The sequence below is a fragment of the Sphaerodactylus townsendi genome, linkage group LG12, assembly GCF_021028975.2.
Source record: "Sphaerodactylus townsendi isolate TG3544 linkage group LG12, MPM_Stown_v2.3, whole genome shotgun sequence".
In the NCBI taxonomy this organism is placed as follows: domain Eukaryota; kingdom Metazoa; phylum Chordata; class Lepidosauria; order Squamata; family Sphaerodactylidae; genus Sphaerodactylus; species Sphaerodactylus townsendi.
In genome coordinates this window covers 23,573,940-23,596,473 of record NC_059436.1, presented here as the reverse complement: position 1 = coordinate 23,596,473, position 22,534 = coordinate 23,573,940, and the positions used below count along the sequence as shown (strand labels likewise).

The following is a 22,534-nucleotide window of genomic DNA, read 5'->3' as shown; positions in this document are numbered from 1 at the left end:
CACGTGCCCACAGAGAGGGCTCCGAGTGCCCCCTCTGGCACCCGTGCCATAGGTTCGCCATCACTGGTATAGTGTCTTGTTTGCATACCGTTGTGAACCACCCCAAGTCCAAAAGGTGAGGAAATGTAATAAAATAGTAAAAATAAATAAATAAATTATTGGAGCTGGGAACCGTAAGCCCCGGCTGTGGGCCTTCCCTCCCAGAAGCAACCTTTCTCCACTTCCTCCTTGGCTGCTCCATGTGCTCGCTTCCTCCTCGGGGTTTTTTATAAAGCAGCTGTAAATTTAGCCTGTTAATCTCCCTGCTGGGTAGGTGCTCCTGGTGCAGCCGTGGCCCTTGTTTGGATGCAGGACCCGAAACAGAGCAGGAGGGGCAGGTGGCTTTTTGCTCTTCCTTGGAGCAGAAGCCCCAGAGCCACCCCCACCCACACAAGGACTTCCACTGCCTTAGGATGCAGTTTGACTGTGGCAACCGCCCTCCCCACCCCCACCCCCAGCATACAGGGACACTGGATTCCTTGGAAGTTTAAGGGGAATGCTGGCTGATCCAGTGGGTGGGCTTCTTGGACACCCCTTGTGCTATTTGGGGCAGCAGAAACTCTGGAACGGGAAGATTAACCCCGTGAGCCCCAGAGTCTCCCGGCCGGCTTCTCTCCTCCTTGCCTGGGCCTGATTAAATCATCTTGAGGTAATTCTGCCTGTCATTGAGACAGATTAACGGGTGACCTTCTTCTCACAGAGCAGGATTGAAAGGCTGCTGCCAAGCTCCCTGGGTCTCCCCCACCAGCTCCGAAGGCACCTCCCGGGAAAGAGGAAATTTTGCCTTCTGCAGAACGGATGGAGACCTGCCCGGAAGCGCCATGAACTGCCGGCCGTAAGCCCTGCCTTGCGCCTTGGAGGGGACCGACTCTCCATTGTGGAGGGCCCGCAGGAACCACCACAGGGCGGAGGAGAGGGATTTGCTGCTGCTGCTGTGGCTGCTCACCGGGTCCAGCCCTGGCAGCGCTCGCCATAAGGGAGATGGGGTAAGCGCACTGCTTCTTTCGGGCAAAGCTGCAACGGTACATTGGCCATTCCTTGGCCTGGATGGGCAGGCTCGCCCACTCCCATCAGATCTTGGAAGCTAAGAAAGGTCGGCCCTGGTTAGTGAGAGACCGTTAAGACAGACAAGGGCTGAGAGGCACAGAATGGCAAACCACCTCTGAATGTCTTTGGCCTTGATAACCCTACAGGGTTGCCATGACTTGGTTACGACTGGAAGGCACTTCCCATTGTGAAGTTGGCCATGGAGCCTTTGGCCTGGGCTGGAGCCTGCAGGGGGGTGGTCTCTTTCTAAAGTAAAAGTCCTGCAATGAGTATGCTGGGGGGCAGATGGTGTTCCAGCTCCCCAATCTCTGCAGACACAGTTGGCCCTCCATAGCAAGCATAGCGTTGCCAGATCCCTCCAAGCCCCCACGAGGGGTGGCAGGTAGTGTTGCCAGATCCAGGTAGGAAACACCTGGAGAGTTGGAGGTGGAGTCTGGAGAGGAGAGGGACTTAGTGGGCTACAATTATGGATGCCAATTTCAGGGGGGATCTGGGGATCCCAGGCATTACAGTTCATCTCCAGACTTCAGAGATCAGTCTGGAGAAAGTGGATTCCTTGGATGGTGAACTCTATGGCATTGTGCCCTGTTGAGGTCTCTCTCTTCTCTAAACCCCTCCCTCCTCAGCCTCCACCCACAAACCTCTAGGACCGTGGTGGCGAACCTTTGGCACTCCAGATGTTATGGACTACAATTCCCATCAGCCCCTGCCAGCATGGCAAATGGCCATGCTGGCAGGGGCTGATGGGAACTGTAGTCCATAACATCTGGAGTGCCAAAGGTTCGCCACCACGGCTCTAGGAGTTTCCCTGTCTGGATCTGCCAACCCACCCCATCCCCTGCCAGAGGTGTCATGCCATTCAGTTTATCCTCCAAAGTAAAGTGTCCTGGGAACTCATTGTGTTCTGCCCGCTTCTGCAACCGCAAAAAGAAAGGAAACCTTCAGCACGCGTCCTCCTCGTTCTCTTCTTGCGGAAGAACTAAACAGAACTTGGAAGAGACAGCAGCCCTGGTTCAAACCTCTACACGTTTGTGCAAGTAGGAAGCTGTAGTAAGTGGCTTGCATTTTGCCAGGATCGGAGTGGCGGGCAGGGTGCAGGAAAGCCCTGTGGGAGATGCAGGTGGGAGTGAGGAGGGGTTTCTCCTGCAGACTTTCTGGCCACTCCCTCCACAGAGACTGGACTTGCCCTGGCTGACTCTTCTGGCCAGGAAGAGGGTCAACTCCCAAGTTGGGAAATTCCAGAGATTTGGGGAAGGAGGAAGGTGAAGGTTGAGACGGAAGGTCCCTTTGCAGGGTATCATGTCAAAGTCCCCCCCCCCTCCAAATCTGCCGTTTTCTCCATGGGAACGGATCTCGGCAGAATGGAGACCAGTGGTAAATCTCGAAGCATTTCAGACCCAGCCTGCAGGTAGGCAACCCCATGGGAGACCCCTTCCCCCTCTTTCCTCTGCGGACCCTCCTAATTGGGCATCTCCCACTGTCACTGTCTTGTCCATAAACTCTCTGGAACCTAAAATGCAGTCACGGGAGGGGATCGCTCTCTCTGTGTATCTGTTATGGACCATCTTTCTTATCATCTTGGGGTTGGTGGTGTAGTGGTTAAGAGCAGGTGCACTCTCATCTGGAGAACCGGGTTTGATTCCCCACTCTGCCACTTGAGCCGTGGAGGCTTATCTGGTGAACCAGATTAGCTCGTGCACTCCAGCACATGCCAGCTAGGTGACCTTGGGCTAGTCACAGCTCTGCAGAGCTCTCTCAGCCCCACCTACCTCACAGGGTGTTTGTTTTCGGGGGAGGGGGGAAAGCCAGCCATCAATCCCCTGGCAATACCTAGGAGGAGTTGGCAGGGGGAACACACTAAAAGGTGTAGAAACCTCAAAGCATGGGGAAACACTTGGAGTCCTGCCCTCAGAAACCGCAAGGCTTCTGGGATCTTTGGCACCACAAGTGTGAGCACGTTTGCAATGTAATCTCTGCCCCGAAGGAAACGTACCTTCGCTGCAGAACAGAGCACCAGTGTCTAATCAGTCTAACAATCTTCCTGATTTAGAGTGAATAATGAAAACCCACAAACTGTAGTGCTTGGATTTGTAGAATGTGTAGAGTATGTACTGAACATCACATAGACTTCTTACCTGTGTGTGTGAAAAGGTGCTTATGATGAAGGGTCTGTCTGGAGAACCAAACACAAAGTGTTTATGAAAGATTTAACTTGGCGCATGCATGTGAGAGTAATCTTGTCCTCCTCTCCTTCTACCTGGCTTCAGGGAGATGTCCTTTGGAGTGCTGGGTCTTGTGGTAGGTTGAAAAGGATCCTCTTCTCACAGGAGATTCCATTGTAGACCCAAGAGTGGCAATCCTCAGACAGAGCAGTTTCAAAGGGAAACTACAATGTGAGATTGCTGAACTTGAGTTTATTCACAAGTGCAGCACAGTGGCCCCCAGCTGAATGAGAACTCCTCCCACTGACACTGTGAGAGAGGTTGCACTGAGAACCATTGACTTGCCCAAGGTTATCGAGTCAACCTTGTGGCCACCTGGATCCACCTGAAGCATTGGCTGTGGTTTCGTTTGGTGCATGTGTGGCTAACGGCCAGGAGTCAGGCTCAAAGAGATGCTAAAAGTCAAATGCCCCAATCTCAACTGCTCAGGAGAGAGTGCTGATTGTTGACCACATTTTCTGGACCACTCCCTTTTCTACTGGCCAATCGCTTTTCTGTGGATTGCTGCTGAGCTAGTATAGGTGCTCAAGACTCCATTGGAAAGTCAGAAAGAATTTGCTTTGTGGCCACCTTATGGCCGTGCTCAGTTCTCTCTTCGGTCTGTTTCCAGCCCCACTGTGCTATGATGTAATTTTAATCAAAATGTGTACAATTTTCGTTCCGGGCGTTCACCAGCAGTCATACACATACACAACCATTGTGTAGATATGCATTTCACCTTGACCTGGATGGCCCAGACTAGTCTGGTCTTGGAAGCTAAGCAGGGTCAACCCTGGTTGATACTTGGATGGGAAACCACCAAGAAACTCCAGGGTGGCTATGCAGAGGCAGGCAGTAGCAAAGTACCTCTGCACACCCTGCTGTAGGTTGGCTGCACCTTGATGGCCTTTTCCATTCCCATGATTTAGATGACTTGCAGTGCTGAATTTCCAAACAAGGAACACTCACCTTCTGCACCCAGACAAGGGTGAGCTGCTTCCTCAGGGAAGTTCTATTTATTTATTCCTTCATTTAAATGCATTAAACCCCATGTTTCTTTTGGAAAGTGGGGCCCATTTTTCATCTTATTCCCTAGAGTTCTCACTAAATAGCTTTGGATCATTGAGTTTCACAAGGCTTAACATTCAAGAAAATTCCTTTTAAAAAAAGAAAATTATTTCCACATATTGTACCAAATGTTCAAATGTATTGGAAGTGCATAAGATATGCTATACCTCCAAAGGTTTCCCCAGAAGTAAACGGAAACCTTTGGAGATGTAGCATCTCTATGCACTTTGGAATAGCCAAATAGAGTGAGTGTTTTGAGAGTTTAGTTTATATAGTATTGTAGTGAAAAAGGGGGTCTGCTTTTGAAATACGTTCTAATTATTTTCAGAAACTGGGCTTGAAAAAGGAGATCTGAAGTAACAACCTATTGGGAGATTATATCTCTCTCTACATTATAGTGAACATACATAGAATCATAGAGTTGGAAGAGACCCCAAGGGCTATTAGGTCCAACCCCCTGCAATGTAGGAACACATAATCAAAGCAATCCTGACAGATGGCCATCCAGCCTCTCTTTAAAAACCTCCAAAGAAGGAGACTCCACCACACTCCGAGGGAGTGAATTCCACTAACAGCCCTTATTGTCAGGAAGTTTTTCCTGATGTATATGTATGTAGTTAAGAATATTTGTATGTAGTTGATTCTGTTAACAGTAGAAGCCCAGGGGTTGTAAGAGGCTTCTGCTGCATATATTTGTTAATAAGGCAAAAACAGAGTGGCGTAGGAGGTTAAGAGCTCGTGTATCTAATCTGGAGGAACCGGGTTTGATTCCCAACTCTGCCACCTGAGCTGTGGAGGCTTACCTGGGGAATTCAGATTAGCCTGTACACTCCCCCACATGCCAGCTGGGTGACCTTGGGCTAGTCGCAGCTTCTCGGAGCTCTCTCAGCCCCACCTACCTCACAGGGTGTTTGTTGTGAGGGGAAAAGGGCAAGGAGATTGTAAGCCCCTTTGAGTCTTCTGCAGGAGAGAAAGGGGGGATATAAATCCAAACTCTTCTCTTCTTCTTCTTTATTGAAAAAAATTTCTATAGAGTTCTTAGCTGTGTTTTGTTGGGTTATTATCTAGAAAAGTAGAAACAGTTATTTGGGAGAGTGTATGAGATTAAGTTTTACAGGTGCTGTTACACCTTTACACGTTTGGTGCAGCGAGGCATTGGTTAAACCTTTAGGTGCCCCTACCCCATTGTTTGATGGCTGATTCCCACCTGGAATGTTTATGTTTTCATTACTACTGATTGTTTCCTGATTGCTTACTAGACCTATATGACAATCATTAAGTGCTGTACCTTATGATTCTTGACAAATGTATTTTTCTTTTATGTACACTGAGAGCATATGCACCGGAGACAAATTCCTTGTGTGTCCAATCACACTTGGCCAATAAAGATTCTATTCTATTCTATTCTATTCTATTCTATTCTATTCTATTCTGTTCTATTCTATTCTATTCTATTCTATTCTATTCTATTCTATTCTATGGAGGTTGGCATCCCTCCTCTGCATCCCTCTGCCTGCAGACACTTGCCTGGCCTGCCGTGAACCTGAAGGGAAGGGCTGCACAGCCTGGCCAGTGTTATTATGTCACACAATTAGCTTAGCCATCTGCTATTACACAGTCACACATTCCCACACACAAGCAGAAACTCTGACCAAACATGGGTTTGGCTGTAAGCCCATTATTTAAACATAGGTTAGATTAATGTGAGATCCCCTACCAGGAAAGGCAAAAGCCCTCCCAGCCTTCCATCTGGTATGGATACAGGGGGGGAATGACCACACAAGGAAAAGACTTATTTCCTTATCCTCCCTAGACAGCAGACTGCTTAGCTTTTAGCCCCTGCTGGCCTGGCTGGTTCTAGCTGGCAACAGAAGACTTTCCCAGTAAGGAACTATAACAGTGATGGTGAACCTTTCCAAGACCGAGTGCCCAAATTGCAACCCCAAACCCACTTATTTCTTGCAAAGTGCCAACATGGTAATTTAACCTGAATACTGAGGTTTTAGTCCTGCGTGCACCCACCGCTCTGCCCTGCGCTGCTCCAGTGCCTCCACCCCACCCCTCTGCCTCCGCCCCACCCACTCAAGCAGGGGTCAGCCTGCTCTAGCCTCCAGCAAGTCCCACGCACACCACTCTGCGCCTCTCTAGCATCTCCACCTCCTCTGCCTCCCCCCCCTCGGGCATCAGCCACCCGGAGCACAGGCACCAGGCCTGCCAGCCAAGTCCTCCCTGCTTGCCGCAGGCCGTTGTGCCCAGCAGCCCAGGCCTGGTGTGTGTGAGGGTGTGTGTGTGGGTGGGGGGGGGGGGTGATTTTCCGCCCTCTCACATGATGAACTCTGTGCGCATGTGCCCATAGAGAGGGCTCTGAGTGCCACCTCTGGCACTCGTGCCATAGGTTCGCCATCACTGAACTATAAGAATACAGGCAATGGAATGCAACAAATTTAACTGGCTCAGTGGTCAACCCCTTTGAACTGCAGCGTGGAGGAAGCACTCGAGACCTGGATTAGAAGGCTCGAGACCCTCGCCAAACTAACAATTCATAGGGCAGTGGTGGCGAACCTTTGGCACTCCAGATGTTATGGACTACAATTCCCATCAGCCCCTGCCAGCATGGCCAATTGGCCATGCTGGCAGGGGCTGATGGGAATTGTAGTCCATAACATCTGGAGTGCCAAAGGTTCGCCATCACGGTCATAGAGGATGTCATGGCAAGGCATGGTGGTAGGGAATCAGCATAGACCTCTAGGGTTGGTATTTGGACTGGGAATTGGGATCTGAACAAGCTCACCAAGTCAGACGTAGGATCTTATCTGAAGATACTAAAACATTTTGATTGTGTATTCCTGTATTATAGGGGGTTGGATTCAATGGCCCTTGTAGTCTCTTCCAACTTTATGATGCTATGATTTCTATAATTCTATCAAGTTCTTGACAACTCTGACAGCTAATATGTCAGACTACACAGGGAAGCCATTGATATCCACAAACACTGGGGTAGTTTCAACAAAAAGGAAGAAAGTCTGAGAATCCACAAAACCTGGCTACCAGTACTAAAAAAAACCCCACCAGAAACCAAAACCAGAGGCATTCAAATGTAACTGCAGATGAACTCCACCTGGACACATGCTAATGTGATTGCAGTTGCAAATTTGTACTGCAATTGCAAATCCAACTACAAGTGAACTCCACCCACACAAGCAAATGTGCCTCACCCTCCTCTCCCACCTGTGAAGTAGGCAAAATATATGCCCCACCACATCACCAGTACACATTGTGCCACAGAGAGAAGCACATCTTATCATGACATATCTCTAAAGATGCCAGTCACAGGTATAGGTGGAATGTTAGGAGCAAAAACTAACAGACCACAGCCACACAATCCAGAAAACCCACAACAGCCTGTTGGTTCTGGCCGTGAAAACCTTAAAGAAATACAATGGGGATCTTTGGTTCTGAGTGTTGAGAACTGTGAATGATGAGTAACAGTGTCCCCATTTTCTTTTCATTCACAAATTCAGAGGAATGGACTCTGACATAGGATCATAGGATCCTTATCTTGCTATACTCTGACTCAGAAAAATATGTTTGCAGTTGAGGTGCAGTGGCCAAGAAAATCCCACATTAGAATATCATCCTGAACAAATATGAGAATTATCATTCATTTTTACCCGCTGCCTTTGTCAAAAACCATTATTTTGTGCATTATTGAACATGGCACCCTCATACAACAGCATATTTAGTTCCCTGTGTTTTCCCTTTCAAACAGACGGGAAAGAAGTTGGGCTAGGTAGGCACAAGGACCCAAGTGGGGCATTCTATAACAAAGAAACTCTGGTGTGTTGAGTTCTGTGGTGGAGGAATATGCAACCCTACTAACAGCTTTTTCTGAGATGGACTATATCTCGCTATGTAAGGACTCTGGTCTCCATTTTGACTCATACCAAGGGAGTTTTGATGCTCTTGACTGAATCTCCCTTATCTCACTACAAATGCTAATTCTGCCCGAAGCCTTTCTCCTCTGCTTTAATCCAGATGATTACAATGAGCGTTGCACCTCTGCATCCCGTGTCACTTCTTTGCAACATCCTACACACCTTTTGACTTGGGAGGTTAGAACTTCGGGATCTCCATGCTGACTTGTGTCTGATTGAAGGAGCTTTGAGTCTCAAAAGCTGATATCCGGGGTTTTTTGTTGGTCCCTAAGGTGCTACTGGCTGTTCTATATTACAAACCGACATGACTACCCTCTGAAAAACCGGTCTCTTGCAAGCGTTCCCAATTGGAGTGACAGATTTCCTTGGTGTACAGTTGGTTCCCAAACTTGGGTTGTGACTTGCAGTTTGTCTGTCTTCTGTTAATTTTGGCCTGCCTTGAATTTCCTAAAATCCAAGAACTGAGCCTGTAGGGTGGCAGCAATCTGTTCACTTCTTTAGGCTTGGTTTGACTCCAGCCCTGCTCAAACATCTCACAATACTACAACCAGGGGGCATCCATTGAAAATGCTGGGGGGAAGAATTAGGACTAATAAAAGGAAGCACTTCTTCACGCAACGTGGGATTGGTGTTTGGAATATGCTGCCATAGGAGGTGGTGATGGCCACTAACCTGGATAGCTTTAAAAGGGGCTTGGATAGATTTATGGAGGAGAAGTCGATCTCTGGCTACCAATCTTGATCCTCCTTGATCTGAGATTGCAAATGCCTTAGCAGACCAGGTGCTCGGGAGCAGCAGCAGCAGCAGCAGGCCCTTGCTTTCACCTCCTGCACGTGAGCTCCCAAAGGCACCTGGTGGGCCACTGCGAGTAGCAGAGAGCTGGACTAGATGGACTCTGGTCTGATCCAGCTGGCTTGTTCTTATGTTCTTAACATACTCTCTGTGCTGATGTTGCAGCTTTTTACAGCACAACCGGCTGCAGGCTACCTAAACCTGCATGCTGTACACATGGGGGGGGGGGGGGCTGTGCTTGACCCAGCCCCCTCCTCCACTGACATGTGCTGGAAAAGGCAGCATCAGAGAGGACTGCCCACAGGACGCCTGGACTTTTAAAGTGGTTTCACTGGACTCTGAATACTCTTCCATTTTCATTTGTGTTTTTCCTATCAAAGAACCAGCATTAGTTCTCCCTCTGGGATTCTGCTATAATAGGCCAGATATCTTTTGGGGAGGGGAGGGTTTGTTTATTCTGGAAACTGGAAATGTTTTTATAGATTATTGTAAATTTCCTTGAACCATGAGGAAAGGCAGGTAGTACAAAGCATTTTGAGAAATAAGTACAGTCCTTAGCATTTGTACTTCCAACAAGTTCAAAGAATTCAGGTCCATTATTTTAATTCCAGGTGGGTAGTTGTGTGATCTCTAACCTGGAGGGCCCAGGCTAACCTGCACATCAGATCTGTGAAGCTAAGCAGAGTTGGTGCTGGTTAGTATTTGGATGGGAGGCAAGCACAGGCAAGCTACTACCAGCATGGTGTAGTGGTTAAAAGCAGGTGGATTCTAATCTGGAGAACCGGGTTTGATTCCTGAGTGGCAGAGGGTTATCTGGTGAACCAGATGTGTTTCTGCGCTCCTACATTCCTGCTGGGTGACCTTGGCCCCTTCCGCACGCGCAAAATAATGTGTTTTCAAACCACTTTCACAACTGTTTGCAAGTGGATTTTGCTATTCCACACAGCTTCAAAGAGCACTGAAAGCAGTTTGAAAGTGCATTATTCTGCATGTGCGGAATGAACCCTTGGGCAAGTCACAGTTCTTCGGAACTCTCTCAGCCCCACCTGCCTCACAAGGTGTCTGTTGTGGGGAGAGGAAGGTAAAGGAGCTTGTAAGCCACCTTGAGTCTCCTCGCAGCAGAGCAAAGTGGGGTATAAATCCAAAACTCTTCTTCTTCTGAGCATCTCTTGCACTTTCCACCATCCCTCCCCTTACTGCTGTGTTAGTCAGTAGCAGCCAAATAATACAAGACCTCTGTGACATCTTACAGACTAACGTAATTTATTTCAGCAGAACCTCTAGTGAGCCAAGGATGACTTCGCTAGAGGCAGGATGTGTGCATTAATTTAGATAATACCTTTACATGCAGCACAGAAAGTTGTGTGGGGTGTGTGTGCGTGGAGAGATCTTACGAAGAGAAGCTGGTTTAAAACCAAATCCAATCCAAAGAGTAATCAATTCAGTCTGAGTGAGCGAAGGCCGTCCCCAACTGTCGTTAGATGGGCAAAGTAGGATTAACGTAAAATCTAATCTAGGATAGTGCAGGATGAAACAAGATAAGCAGATCCAAACGGAAGTTAAAGAAGTGTAGTTGAACTAACATCTGTAAGGGATGGGATCTGTGAGATATTAGCACCTACAGTGACTGAGAAATCCAAATTCCTTGCTAAGACCTCCTCTGCGCATGAGGAGATCGCATCGAACTTACCGGCGAATCCTAATGCAGAAATGTTGCATTGGCTCTGGAGTTCTTAGTAGGACAATAGTGACTTTCAGATCAGCAACAAAACACCACAGAAGTCTAGAATATTCACCCCTCCCTGGTTTCCGAACGTTGCGGTTTGTAATGGCAGGTTTGTGTCTGTTTATTCTTTTGCATAGGGACTGATCTGTTTGTCATCACAGGGACGGCATGTATCATGTTGGGAAGATGAGCCGGCAGTGGCATAGCTGATGTTATCGGGCCGTGTTGTTTGCATGTATTTCAGGACAAAGTTGGCATCTAGGTTAGCCACAGGGTCTGCTCTGGAGGCTTTCTCTCTGTTAGGACCCTCATTGCTGCAAGAGAAGTTGTTCTGTCTTTTGGCACTGTCTGTCAGTGAGAGATGACCAGGTGGGGTTGGAGGACACTGATGATGTCTTACACTGAGTTTGAGCTGTAACTGTTCAGTTGTCAACTCCAGGTTAGAAAATTCCTGGAGGTCGGGGGGGGGGTGGGGGTGGACACTGCGCAGAGCAGGGTTTGGGGAGGCTATCATGCCATTGGAGTCCACAATCCAAAGTAGACATTTATCCAGGTAGACTAATATCTATCACCAGGAGACTGTAATTCCGGGAGATTTCCAGTCCTCACCTTAACGCTGGCAACTCTATGTAGGTGACAGTCAAAGGTGTTCTTCTGTAGCAGGCCAGTTCAACTTCTAGGCGTCACTGGATGGCCCATCTCGTCCATCTGTTTCAGAAACTCTCTCTGGATTTTTCAGGGGCGTACTGCCCATGGGGACATGGAGTTTCACATGTCCCCAGGCACATGCCATCTAATCACGGGGCGGGGGGGGGGGGGGGTGCCGGGCCCGAGCCACGCTCGCCAGCCTCGGGTGGTAGACCTGGGGGGGAAGGGGAGCGGAAAACTCAGATTGTGCCCCAGGCTCCATTTTCCCTAGATACGCCTCAGGGATTTCTCGTTATGGCAATTCATCAAATAATGCAGATTGGCTGTTTACTTTGTGCTGAAATGAATGTGGCTGCATTGCAGGCCGAGGCCTCTGGTCCCAGCGGAGCCTCCTAACTTTTTGCAATGATCTTTTCCCACAGTATAATAGGATCTGATGCTTAAGAGTTGCTCAGCCTAAATCAGGTATATTTGGGCAAAGGAGAGTAAGACTGGAAAATGTGCACAACGTTTCCTTTGTAGTTTGGGTAATTTCCTTTCATACCCAGCAAACAGGTATGTCTGACTGTCTCAAGTTCAGTGTATTGTCAAAGGCTTTCACAGCTGGAATCATCTGGCTGTTGTGAGTTTTCTGGGCTGTATGGACTTGGCAGATGTGGGCAAAACGTTCCTCTGGGAAGACGTCTTGAACGGCCCTTTCCCCACTTGCCGTTTGCTGCGCACTACTGTCCCCAAATAGCACGTGGTCCAGCGGTGCTCCCCACGAGTCCGGGCGGCGACAACGCAGCTGCCCCGACTCTGCGCTCTCATGTCCCCTCAGCGCGCATCATTTCTGATGCTGAAGAAACGGCACCTTCGAGCGGGACAGTGGGGAACACAACCCCGCAGCGGAAATCGCTCGCGCTGAGAGTAGCGCGCTGCAAACCGTAAGTGGGGAAAGGCCCAGGGTTTCAAACTAAAAAATCATTTTAAAATGGGGTTCATTTTAAGGCTGGACATAAAATGTTTTCAGAAGCAAAGGGGGAAAAACCAGTGCAGAACTCCATGGAGGAAACAATTTATTTCCTGCCTCAAAACGTTTTAAACAGTTTGTGCGGAAAGGGCCAGCCTCTTGCGTGAGGCGCAATTCAGAGTTTTCATCCCACAGTCACCATGATCGATGTAAGTCTCACACCTTGATAAGACAGGTTGATAGGGTGATATTAGGAAACCCACAGAAACTCTGCAGGTGCAAAACCACGCACCTGTTCATTTGAATGTAGAAAGTTTGCATGTTCAAGACCTTCCGTGTGTAGTTTGAGCATGGACGCAAGGAATGGGGAAACCTGTGTGTAGTTGCCCATCAGCTGTGATCTTTGGCGGAGGCATTGCTTCACAGAGGTTGGGTATGTGGTGGTCCCTTTCTGTTGTGTTCAAGCAGCTGTCTCCACTGTGGCTGCTCGCCTGACTCGGTCGGGATGCTAGGCTCCAGAAGGAACATGGAAATCCCCAAGAATTACAGCTGATTTCCAGACTACAGAGCTCAGTGCCCTGGAAGAAAATGGCTGCTTTGGAGCAGGGATCTGTAATTCCATGGCCTCGTATCCCAGTGAGATCCCAGGCTCCACTTCCAAATCTCCAGGAATTTCCCAACCTGGATCTGGCATCCCTACCCATCTGTGAACGCTTTTTAAAATGTGACATTTGGTACTCGGGAGTTTCTTCTGTGATGTTCAGCAGCTAGTTTTCCTTTTAATTATTTTACCTGCCAGTTAGAAGGCTGATGTTTCACGTGGTTGCGCGGTGGTTTCGTCATTGATTTCTTTTTTTTTAAAGCTATTTGTTAAATTGCCTTAGAGGCTTTGAGCTGAGGATGCGCAGGGTGCACCAATTTTAAATTAATCTACGGTGAATGCTTGAAACAGCCTCAACACCTGACCCTTGGCCCTTTGAGGCCAGCTCAGACTAGCAGCAGCTTTAAAGGATCTATTGACTTTCGTTTCTACTACTACCTGAGCCTTATAAAAACTGGATTGGACCTGGGACCCTGTGCATGCAAAGCCGATGCGCTGAATCACAGATAGCCTTCAGTACGCTCTGTTGTGATTTCCGCTGGGTGAATCATAGAAGCATAGAGTTGGAAGAGACCCCCAGGGCCATCCAGTCCAACCCCCTGCTATGCAGGAACACACAATCAAAGCACTCCTGACAGACAGCCATCCAACCTCTCTTTACAAGCCTCCAAAGAAGGAGACTCCACCACACTCCGAGGTAGTCCATTCCACACTGTCAGGAAGTTCTTGCTGATGTTTAGGTAGAATCTCTTTTCCTTCACCTTGAACCCAGTACTCCTGGTCCTAGTCTCTGGAGCAGCAGAAAACGAGCTTGCTCCCTCACCAACGTGATCTCCCTGGATCTGGCATCCCTACCCATGCGTGAACGCTTTTTTAAATGTGACATTTGGTACTCGGGAGTTTCTTCTGGGATGTTCAGCATCTAGTTTCCAAAGAAGGTCCTTCCAGAGCAGCTCCTTCCAAAGAAGGAGACTCCACCACACTCCGAGGTAGTCCATCCTACTGTTGAACAGCCCTTATTGTCAGGAAGTTCTTGCTGATGTTTAGGTGGAATCTCTTTTCCTTCACCTTGAACCCAGTACTCCTGGTCCTAGTCTCTGGAGCAGCAGAAAACGAGCTTGCTCCCTCACCAACGTGACATCCCTTCAGATATCTAGACATGGCTATCATGTCACCTCTTAACCTTCTCTTCACCAAACTAAACATCCCCAGCTCTCCAAGTCTCTCCTAGTAGGGCATGAATTCCAGACCTTTGACCATTTTGGTAGCCCTCCTCTGGTGCTTTAACATCATATCTGTGTTGCTCTCCTCCTCTGGATGAGCCACAACTAAGACCCTCATTCTTAGGGGTCTGGATACCACTAAAACTAGTTTCTAATTGCAATTGCCTTGTTTGGGAGCCGAGTGTTGATCAAGGAAGAGGCTGTAGATAGCTGCAACCGTCCAAAGCAAAATCCAACACATGAAACCATGTAACCCCCCCCCCCCACATTTCCCACCCAGAAACTGGCATCAAGAGACCCCACAGTCTCTAAACTGAGTGTAGTAGGTGGCGTTTTGGATCTGGGAAACATGAGTCTCTCCTGTCCCTCCCCACATGAAGCTTGCTAGAAAACAAAAGGCTGGTTGTATACCCTTGCTGTAACCTCCCTCACAGGGTGGTTGTGAGTTTAAAATGAGGAAGGGAGATCCACTTATACACCTTCCAGCAAGGGTGGGATAAAAATTATTTAATCTCTTCATTTGCAACCCTGCCTTTCTCCCTAGCGCAGTTGTAAAATGACTTACGTTGTTCCCCTCATCTCTTTTTTACCCCCACAACAACTGTGTGAGGTTAGGCCAGTGGTGGCGAACCTATGGCACGGGTGCCAGAGGTGGCACTCAGAGCCCTCTGTGGGCACGGGCAAACAGAGTGCCCCCCCCCACACATCTAGGCTGGCCTGGGCCGCTGGTCTCGATTATTAGTATTAAACCTAAGACCTAGATTTGGGGAAGCAGTGTAGGTAACCCTGTTAAACGCTGTTAAACCCCACTGATTTTCATGTGAAGAACTAAAGTGTGATCCTTTATCTGGGAGTAAGCTCGGTTGCTGGCAATGGGGCTTGCTTCTGAGTAAAAACTCCTAGGGTTGTGATTCACCCATTGGCTTGCTTCAAAGCAGCCACTGACTGGCACCAAGCTTACTCCCGAGTAACGCATGCCTCGGAGCTAACCGTTTTTTCTAAACTAAAACCTCAGTAGTCAGGTTAAACTTCTAAACTAAAACCTCAGAGGTGCAGGGACCCAATTGCCACGTTGGCACGTTGCGATAAATAAGTGGGTTTTGTGTTGCAATTAGGGCACTCGGTCTCGAAAAGGTTCGCTATCACTGGGTGAGGCTGAGAGGGTGTGACCAGTCCAAGGTCACCCAACTAGCTTCCGTGGCATGAGTCCAGATTTGAACCTGGGTTTCTCAGATCCCAGTAAAACACTCTGCCTTCTATGCCACACTGGCTGTGTATACAGAGGTGGACCTTTTATCTGAACCTCTCCTCACTGAGCACATTGAAGACCACCAGATCACCTTCATGACATTCTCCAAGTAAGGTCCGGAGATCTCCCAAAATTACAGCTGCTCTTCAGATGACATAGATCAGGTCCCTTGGAAAAAAATGGCGGCTTTGAGGCTGGACACCATGGGATTATAACCCACTGAGCATCCTCCCCTCCACAAATCCCACCCTCTGCAGGTTTCCCCCACCTCCCCATGTGCCCAGGAGTTTCCTCGCCTGGAGTTGGCAACCCTATAATGGCTGAAAGAAGACTAGGGCTTTGGGGGGCATTACAGAGCCAGCCAGCTTTCCCACAGCCCCCTTTGGTTCACTGGTGAAATCATCCCATGCTGTCTTCTTGTCTTCTGCGGAAGGTCCCCCCACCGGAGGAGGCGTAAAGCTCGGAGCTAGGCCCTGCTTTGGCTCACTGCAGCCATGCCACTGCCCGCCCCCAGCGGCAACATGGAGGACTCGCAGCTGGACAGCAAGGCCTGCCCCCGTAACAACGTGGGCGACTGGCGGCTGATGAACGACGACTCGCGGAGCCGAAGGAACTCCATCCCCCCAGCGAAGACTCCCACAGCCAAGCACATGTTGGCTTACCTCCCGCGCCACCCCACAGACACAAGCAGATATGGGACCTTTCCTCAGAAGGTAGGTGCATGGGCCCATTTGGACGGGTCAGCTCTTGGCTGTGGCTGCCCAAACCGGAGCTTCTTTTTTGCAGGGTGGACAATAGCTGTTTATAATATAAGTTGGGTTATACAGTGAATGGGAGACCACCCAGGAAGTCAAGGGTTGCTACGCAAAGGTAGGCAAAGGCAAACCACTTCTAAATGTCTGTTGCCGTGACCTAGATGACCCAGGCGAGCCCAATCTTATCAGATTTTGGAAGCTAAGCAGGATTAGCTCTGGTTGTAAATTGGATGGGAGACCAACCAGGAAGTGAAGGCTTTCTATACACAGGCAGGCAATTGCCTCCCTCCTTTCCCCATTAGATCATCCCAATTCAAGGTTGTAATTTGACTCTCCCTGGGGTGGGGGCAGCCTTGACCAGTTTTTCCATAGAAATCTCTCTGCTTTCTTGGGGGAAAGACAGTTGGCCTTCAGTTGGATTTTCAGGACTGCAGCCTTGTTGACTTTCAAAAGGATAGACCAAAGCATTCTAAACTTTAGTCTTGTTTCTGATTGGCCTGCTTCTGAGCAAATCTTATTGAATGAACAGGCAGTCTTCCTCTTGGCAGACGGATCAGCATGACTGAGTGTCGAGGTGCTTATTCATGCTACCTGGCAGGATGGGATGAAACAGGCGCAGTGAACGAGGGTGTGTGTGTTTTCCCCTGAAAAGGATTAGCCTTCTGCTTAAAACATTTCTCCACAAGGGACAACAGGGTTGAATGAGATGGTGACATATCAAGGTGAGAGTCTGAGCCCTTTTGGTCCTCCACGCCCAGATTTTTTAAGGGATCAGACAGATGCTGAAGATCCTGTGAGTGGCACTCCCAGAGGCTCTTCTGTCTAAAACTCAGAGGTTCAGGGACCCAATTTAGATTGGCATCAAGAGAAGGGTGGTCAAGCATTTCGCCCCCATGCTATTATCCATCCAAAAGTGATTCTTGAACTCACTGTTTGCTCATAATCGGTGCTTATATTAGATCAGCACCTTTCAGGAAACTGGAAGAACATTCCAAGGGAGAAATGGTCCCCTTTCCCTTTCACCCAGTGCTACGCGATGGATTACGACAACCCCAGATTAGGGGTTGTCATCTAAAGCTGTGCTACTGGACTTATGATAATTTTGAGACTCTGACCTTTAGCTAGACATATTGGAACCTCTGACTCAACGGAAACTTCCATGATGGTCTCCATACAGATGACTGGACAGAGTATTGAGGAACAGGAGCGGGGTTGCATGTGCTTTGATATGCTTGTTTTCTCTTGCAGCCTGAAATGGTGGCGGTTCCTGTGGGTCCCCTAGATGACAGCTACCAGCAACCGGAAACCACAACCGCAAAGAAAAGTGCCCTAACATGCAACTACGTCCCTGTATCCTGCAGCTCCAACATACCCAACGACAGGTCAGTCCTTTTCCAGAGGGCCTACAGCACAGCGGAGCCGACCCCTTACGGCGCAGCCATGCCAACCAAACACAGGCCCAGCGTCTCCATCAATACAGACGAGTTGCCCAAATACCACCGGCCCTCCAAAACTGAACCATCTCCATCCACCCTGTGGCGGGACCTCAATACCCGGTTTTATCCGCAGCACGCTCTCAGCTCGCCCAACATCATCAACTCCGCACGGAGCAAAACCCCGACTCGCAGTGTCGTTTCAGTCCCCACGTCGGAAAAAGGGCAGAACCGGCGCTGCAAACTCATGGACGATGACCGGCAGTTTGGTCTGGGTAACAAGCAGCAGCGGCAGCGGTACGTAACCAAGATGGGCAAGTGCCAGGTGAATTTGGGCAATATCCAGGAAAAGAAGCGGTTCCTGTCTGACATCTTCACCACCATTGTGGATCTCAAGTATCGCTGGTTCCTCTTCGTCTTCAGCATGTGCTACGTCATCACCTGGGTGGTCTTTGGGATTATATATTATTTTGATGCCTGGGTGAGGGACGACGTCAGCCACATCGGGGACCCCGAGTGGGGGGCTTGCATTGAGAACATCGACAGTTTCATTTCTGCCTTACTGTTTTCTGTGGAAAGTCAACGGACTATTGGCTACGGCTCGCGGATCGTGACGGCCAATTGCACGGAGGGGGTCATTTTGCTCATGGTGCAGTCCATCATCGGTTCCATGATTGACGCCCTGATGGTGGGGTGCATGTTCGTGAAGATCTCCAGACCCAAGAAGCGCGCGCAGACCTTAATCTTCAGCAAGAAGTGCGTCATCTCTCACCGGGATGAGAAACTGTGCTTGATGTTCCGCATCGGAGACCTGCGGGATAGTCACATGGTGGATGCAAAGATAAGAGCCAAACTGATCAAGTCCAGGCAGACGAAGGAAGGAGAGTTCATCCCGTTGGAGCAGTCGGAGCTGAACCTGGGCTATGACACGGGGGAGGACCGCCTCTTCCTGGTCGAGCCACAGATCATTTGCCACATCATCAATGACCTGAGCCCTTTCTGGGAGATGTCTGCAGAAGCTCTGAAGAGGGAGCAGTTTGAGATCATCGTCATTCTTGAAGGCATCGTGGAAGCCACAGGCAAGTGTCTGAGCAGCTTTTTTGACCCTTTCCACACAATTCACCTAAAACATTTCCAAAACGTTTCCAGTGCCTCACCCCTTTATAACGACGTATGTTTGCACTCACCGTCTTTAAGTGATTCATGGCTGCCATTACATGAGCCCCCCGCCGTTTTGAGTTCTGTCTTGAATTGATGCTTCAGTTCTTCAAAGCCTCCTGCTGCGACTTTCTGCTCCTTGATATTTTTAAGATTGCCTCCCCCAATAAAATAAAAAAGGAATGCTGCAAATAAACAGACTGGTGGGGGGAGGGGACAGAGAGTGACCTCATAAAATGGTGCTGAGGAGGAACAGATGCAGGGGGAATGTAGTGCGACTGAAGATGCTTTCAAAACGTTTTAGCCTGAGAATCGTTTTAAAAGGGGAATTTATTTAAAAAATTTTGAGGAGGCAAATAAAACCTTTGGGGATCTAAACAATGTGGAACTCCGTGGAGGAAACATTTTATATACTCCCTCAGAATGTTTTTTTTAAAAAAATTGTGTGGAAAGGGTTCAGAGACCAGTTTGTGCAATATTTTCCTCCTTTTTTATTCCATACGTTTTAATCCTGCCCTTCCCCCAGCTGTGGCTCAGAATATTCTTCTGTCTTCCACCCTATCCTCATAATTCAGGCAGGCTAGCCTGAGAGACGGTGATCAGCTGGAGGTGACCCAATGAGGTTCTATGGAATAGTGCGGATCCAAACCTGGGTCTTCCAAATCCTAGTCAGAAATTTTAATCGCTGTAGCATGTGGGCTTCCCTCCCCACTGCCCAAATCTGGCCGTTGCCACTACTTACACTCTGAGGGGCTGTGGGTCTTGGTCAGGGGTCTGCAACCTGTGGCTCTCCAGATGTTCATGGACTACAATGCTGGCAGGGGCTGATGGGATTTGTAGTCCATGAACATCTGGAGCGCCACAGGTTGCAGACCCCTGGTCTTGGTGATCTGGGTACAACCAAAATGTAGTTTATGCACATATTTCCTCTTGGTTATGCTCCAGTGGATGCCATGATTCTATGATTCATTCCAAGTGCCATGTGATTCTATGATTCATTCCAATGAATCCTATGATTTCATTCCATGAAAAAGCTTTTATCTTTTTACCAGATAAAAGAGGACCCGTTTAAGTGAAAGATAATATATTTGCTGAGGGAAATATAAAGTGCTTCTCTGTAAATCTAGTCAGCAACCAGATACTGAGTGTGAATGTGTAAGTATTCAAACCTATCCCTGAGCTCATATTCTGGCATAGAAATAAAATATTTCTTGCAAAGACTCAGGAACCACATCAAAGCCTCAAGAGCCCCCCCCCCCCCCGCTTCCCCTGCGTCCAGGAGGTTTGGTGCCATCTGGTGGTCCTTGATCCAGGTCTTTGGGCAATCTGAAATTGTTGGAAGAGTTTAGTTAACAACTTGACTGATTCATTGCAGGTGGCATGAGCAACTTGGAGAGTATATATATATATTTTTAAAATCTACAGCCTAAACCAGTGAAAGTGTTTCCAGAATGGTCCACAATGTTCCAAAGACAAGTTGTTGTCATATCCTTAAAACTCTTGGTTCCATGCTCCAGGTTTTTGCCAATTCTCTATCTGGACATCAGACTGGACACTAGTGGGCCTCTCTGGTTAGGATGGGGTGGCCATACAATCCAGAAAACTGACAACACCCTAGTGATTCCAGCTGTGAAAGCCTTCGAGAATACATTCAACATTAATGCTCAGCTTCTGAGATCCAGTGAGGTATGGTTGGCCTGGGCAACTCTTAATAGGACCAACTCAATGTACGCAAAATGATACCCTGTTTCCCCAAATATAAGACATCCGCTGAAAATAAGATGTAGTAGAGGTTTTGCTGAAGTGCGAAATATAAGGCATCCCCCGAAAGTAAGACGTAGCAAAGTTTTTGTTTGGAAGCATGCCCGACGAACAGAACACAGAAAAATAAGGCATCCCCTGAAAATAAGACATAGCGCATCTTTGGGTGCAAAAATTAATATAAGACACTGTCTTATATTCGGGGAAACACGGTAGAAACCCCAGCAGTCAATCAAATTTATCTGAGACATGCCAGTCTGGCAGATGCAGTTGTTCACAGTGATAGAGGTAGAAAAGAAATGTGAACAGCCCTCGATCGTTGGCACAGCGTGTTCAACACTGAATCCTAGGTGAATTTAAGTCTGGTGTTTTGTCTCACCTTCTATGAAGCGCCCGTGTTCTTTTCTTGCAGGGATGACGTGTCAAGCCCGTACGTCGTACACTGATGATGAAATCCTATGGGGCCATCGCTTTGAGCCCTGTATGTCTCTGGAGAAAGGCGCCTTCCGTGTAGATTACACTCGGTTTGAGAAGACCTTTGAAGTCCAAACCCCCCTAACCAGTGCACGGGAAATGTATGAGTTGATAGCGATGGAGACCCAGGACCAATCGACACTCAGCTTGTACTGGGATCATCTGTTGCACCCTTGCCTTTCAACAGAGCTCAACAGCGACCCCCGGCATGGGGACGGTCCCAGCGAGGAGGGCCTCTCCAAGCTCTACTTCGCCAACATCAGCGAGGAGAGAAGCTATGAGGACCCGAACCAGGAGGCCAACATTTAAGCCACCTCGAGCAACGGCTTCAGGTTTCTACCCAACTCAACAGCAATAAAGAAGAGCCAGATAACCGTGAGGTTGGTGAAAAGGTGCACATCCTCTCGAAACATCCTGCTTCCTCATGCAGCGGGTATATTAAGCTCCCTGCTGGCCCTGTGTGGACAGGTAAGCTGTCTCGCTCACGAGGGATGTACAAAGCCAAAGTACAGAAATTCCCTTGTCCTACTACTAAATGATTTTGGGAGATCCTTCACATCCTTCTTTGCATGCCGAGTCAATCATACTGTCCAATGCAAACAAAAGCCAGCCACCACTCTAAAGTGTTACAGTGGAGCTGTCTCTGGCAAGCGGAATCCACACCAGGAACCAAGCAAGCGGATGGCTGACGAAATGCCGATTTCTGAGGAGTGGGATATGCCATTTGTCACATTTTTCAAGAAATGTCGTTCAGTTTTCCAAGTGCGTGCCAGACCTGGGAGCTTGTGGATTGATCTGAAATGTTTGCTTTGCAAGAAGCTGGTGGAAGAAAAAATGGGTAGCCCTCACCAATTGTCTGGAGCCCACGGAATCCTCTGGCTGCCCCTCGTTACTATGCCATGTACTGTAGGTGCCTGGTGCCTCTGTGCCCCCTCCCCCATCACAGCTTCCGGCACAAAAAGTGGAAGTGTCTCGTCTTATTACAGTGCCATACAGAACTCTGGGTGGATGTTGCTCCCTATCTCCCCCCACCCCCCTTCCCATGTATAGCTGACTCTTCCTTCCGTTTTGCCTTTAGCTCCTGAACTCATCTTCTGGTGTCTGTGCTGTGGTTGCAGCTAAGTGGGATTATGTCTACACAAAGCCATGTAGCAAGGACTTGGGGGAAAGGGAAGGGCATCCACAAGCAAATAAAATATTTGTTTTGAACAGCCCCAGGTGTGATGTCTTGCAAGGAACTGAGCTTCCGTAAGGACCAAAGGCATGCTGAGTTTTGCCCAGACAAAGCACTTTGAAAGCATGGGTGAGGGAGGGGCGGTGGCTTCTTCACAGACTGTCTGCTTTCCCTGCGGAAGTTGCCAGACTTAATCCCTGGTTACAAATGGTTCAGATAGTAGACTTCTGCGAAACCTCTGCCTGAGGTCCTAGACAGCTGCTGCCTGTCAAGCAGACAATACCGAGCTTTACAGACT

General features: G+C 48.6%; 1 protein-coding gene across 1 annotated transcript; it reads left to right on the top strand.

Moving 5' to 3' along the window:
• The first annotated feature begins 753 nt into the window (after positions 1-753).
• LOC125441843 (G protein-activated inward rectifier potassium channel 4-like) lies at positions 754-22,274 on the top strand. The gene is made up of 4 exons (XM_048512788.1): positions 754-1,025; positions 15,915-16,194; positions 17,485-18,748; positions 21,001-22,274. Exons 2-4 carry the CDS (start codon positions 15,976-15,978, stop codon positions 21,369-21,371), a joined length of 1,854 nt encoding a protein of 617 aa, XP_048368745.1. The 5' UTR covers positions 754-1,025; positions 15,915-15,975; the 3' UTR covers positions 21,372-22,274.
• The last annotated feature ends 260 nt before the right edge of the window (positions 22,275-22,534 follow it).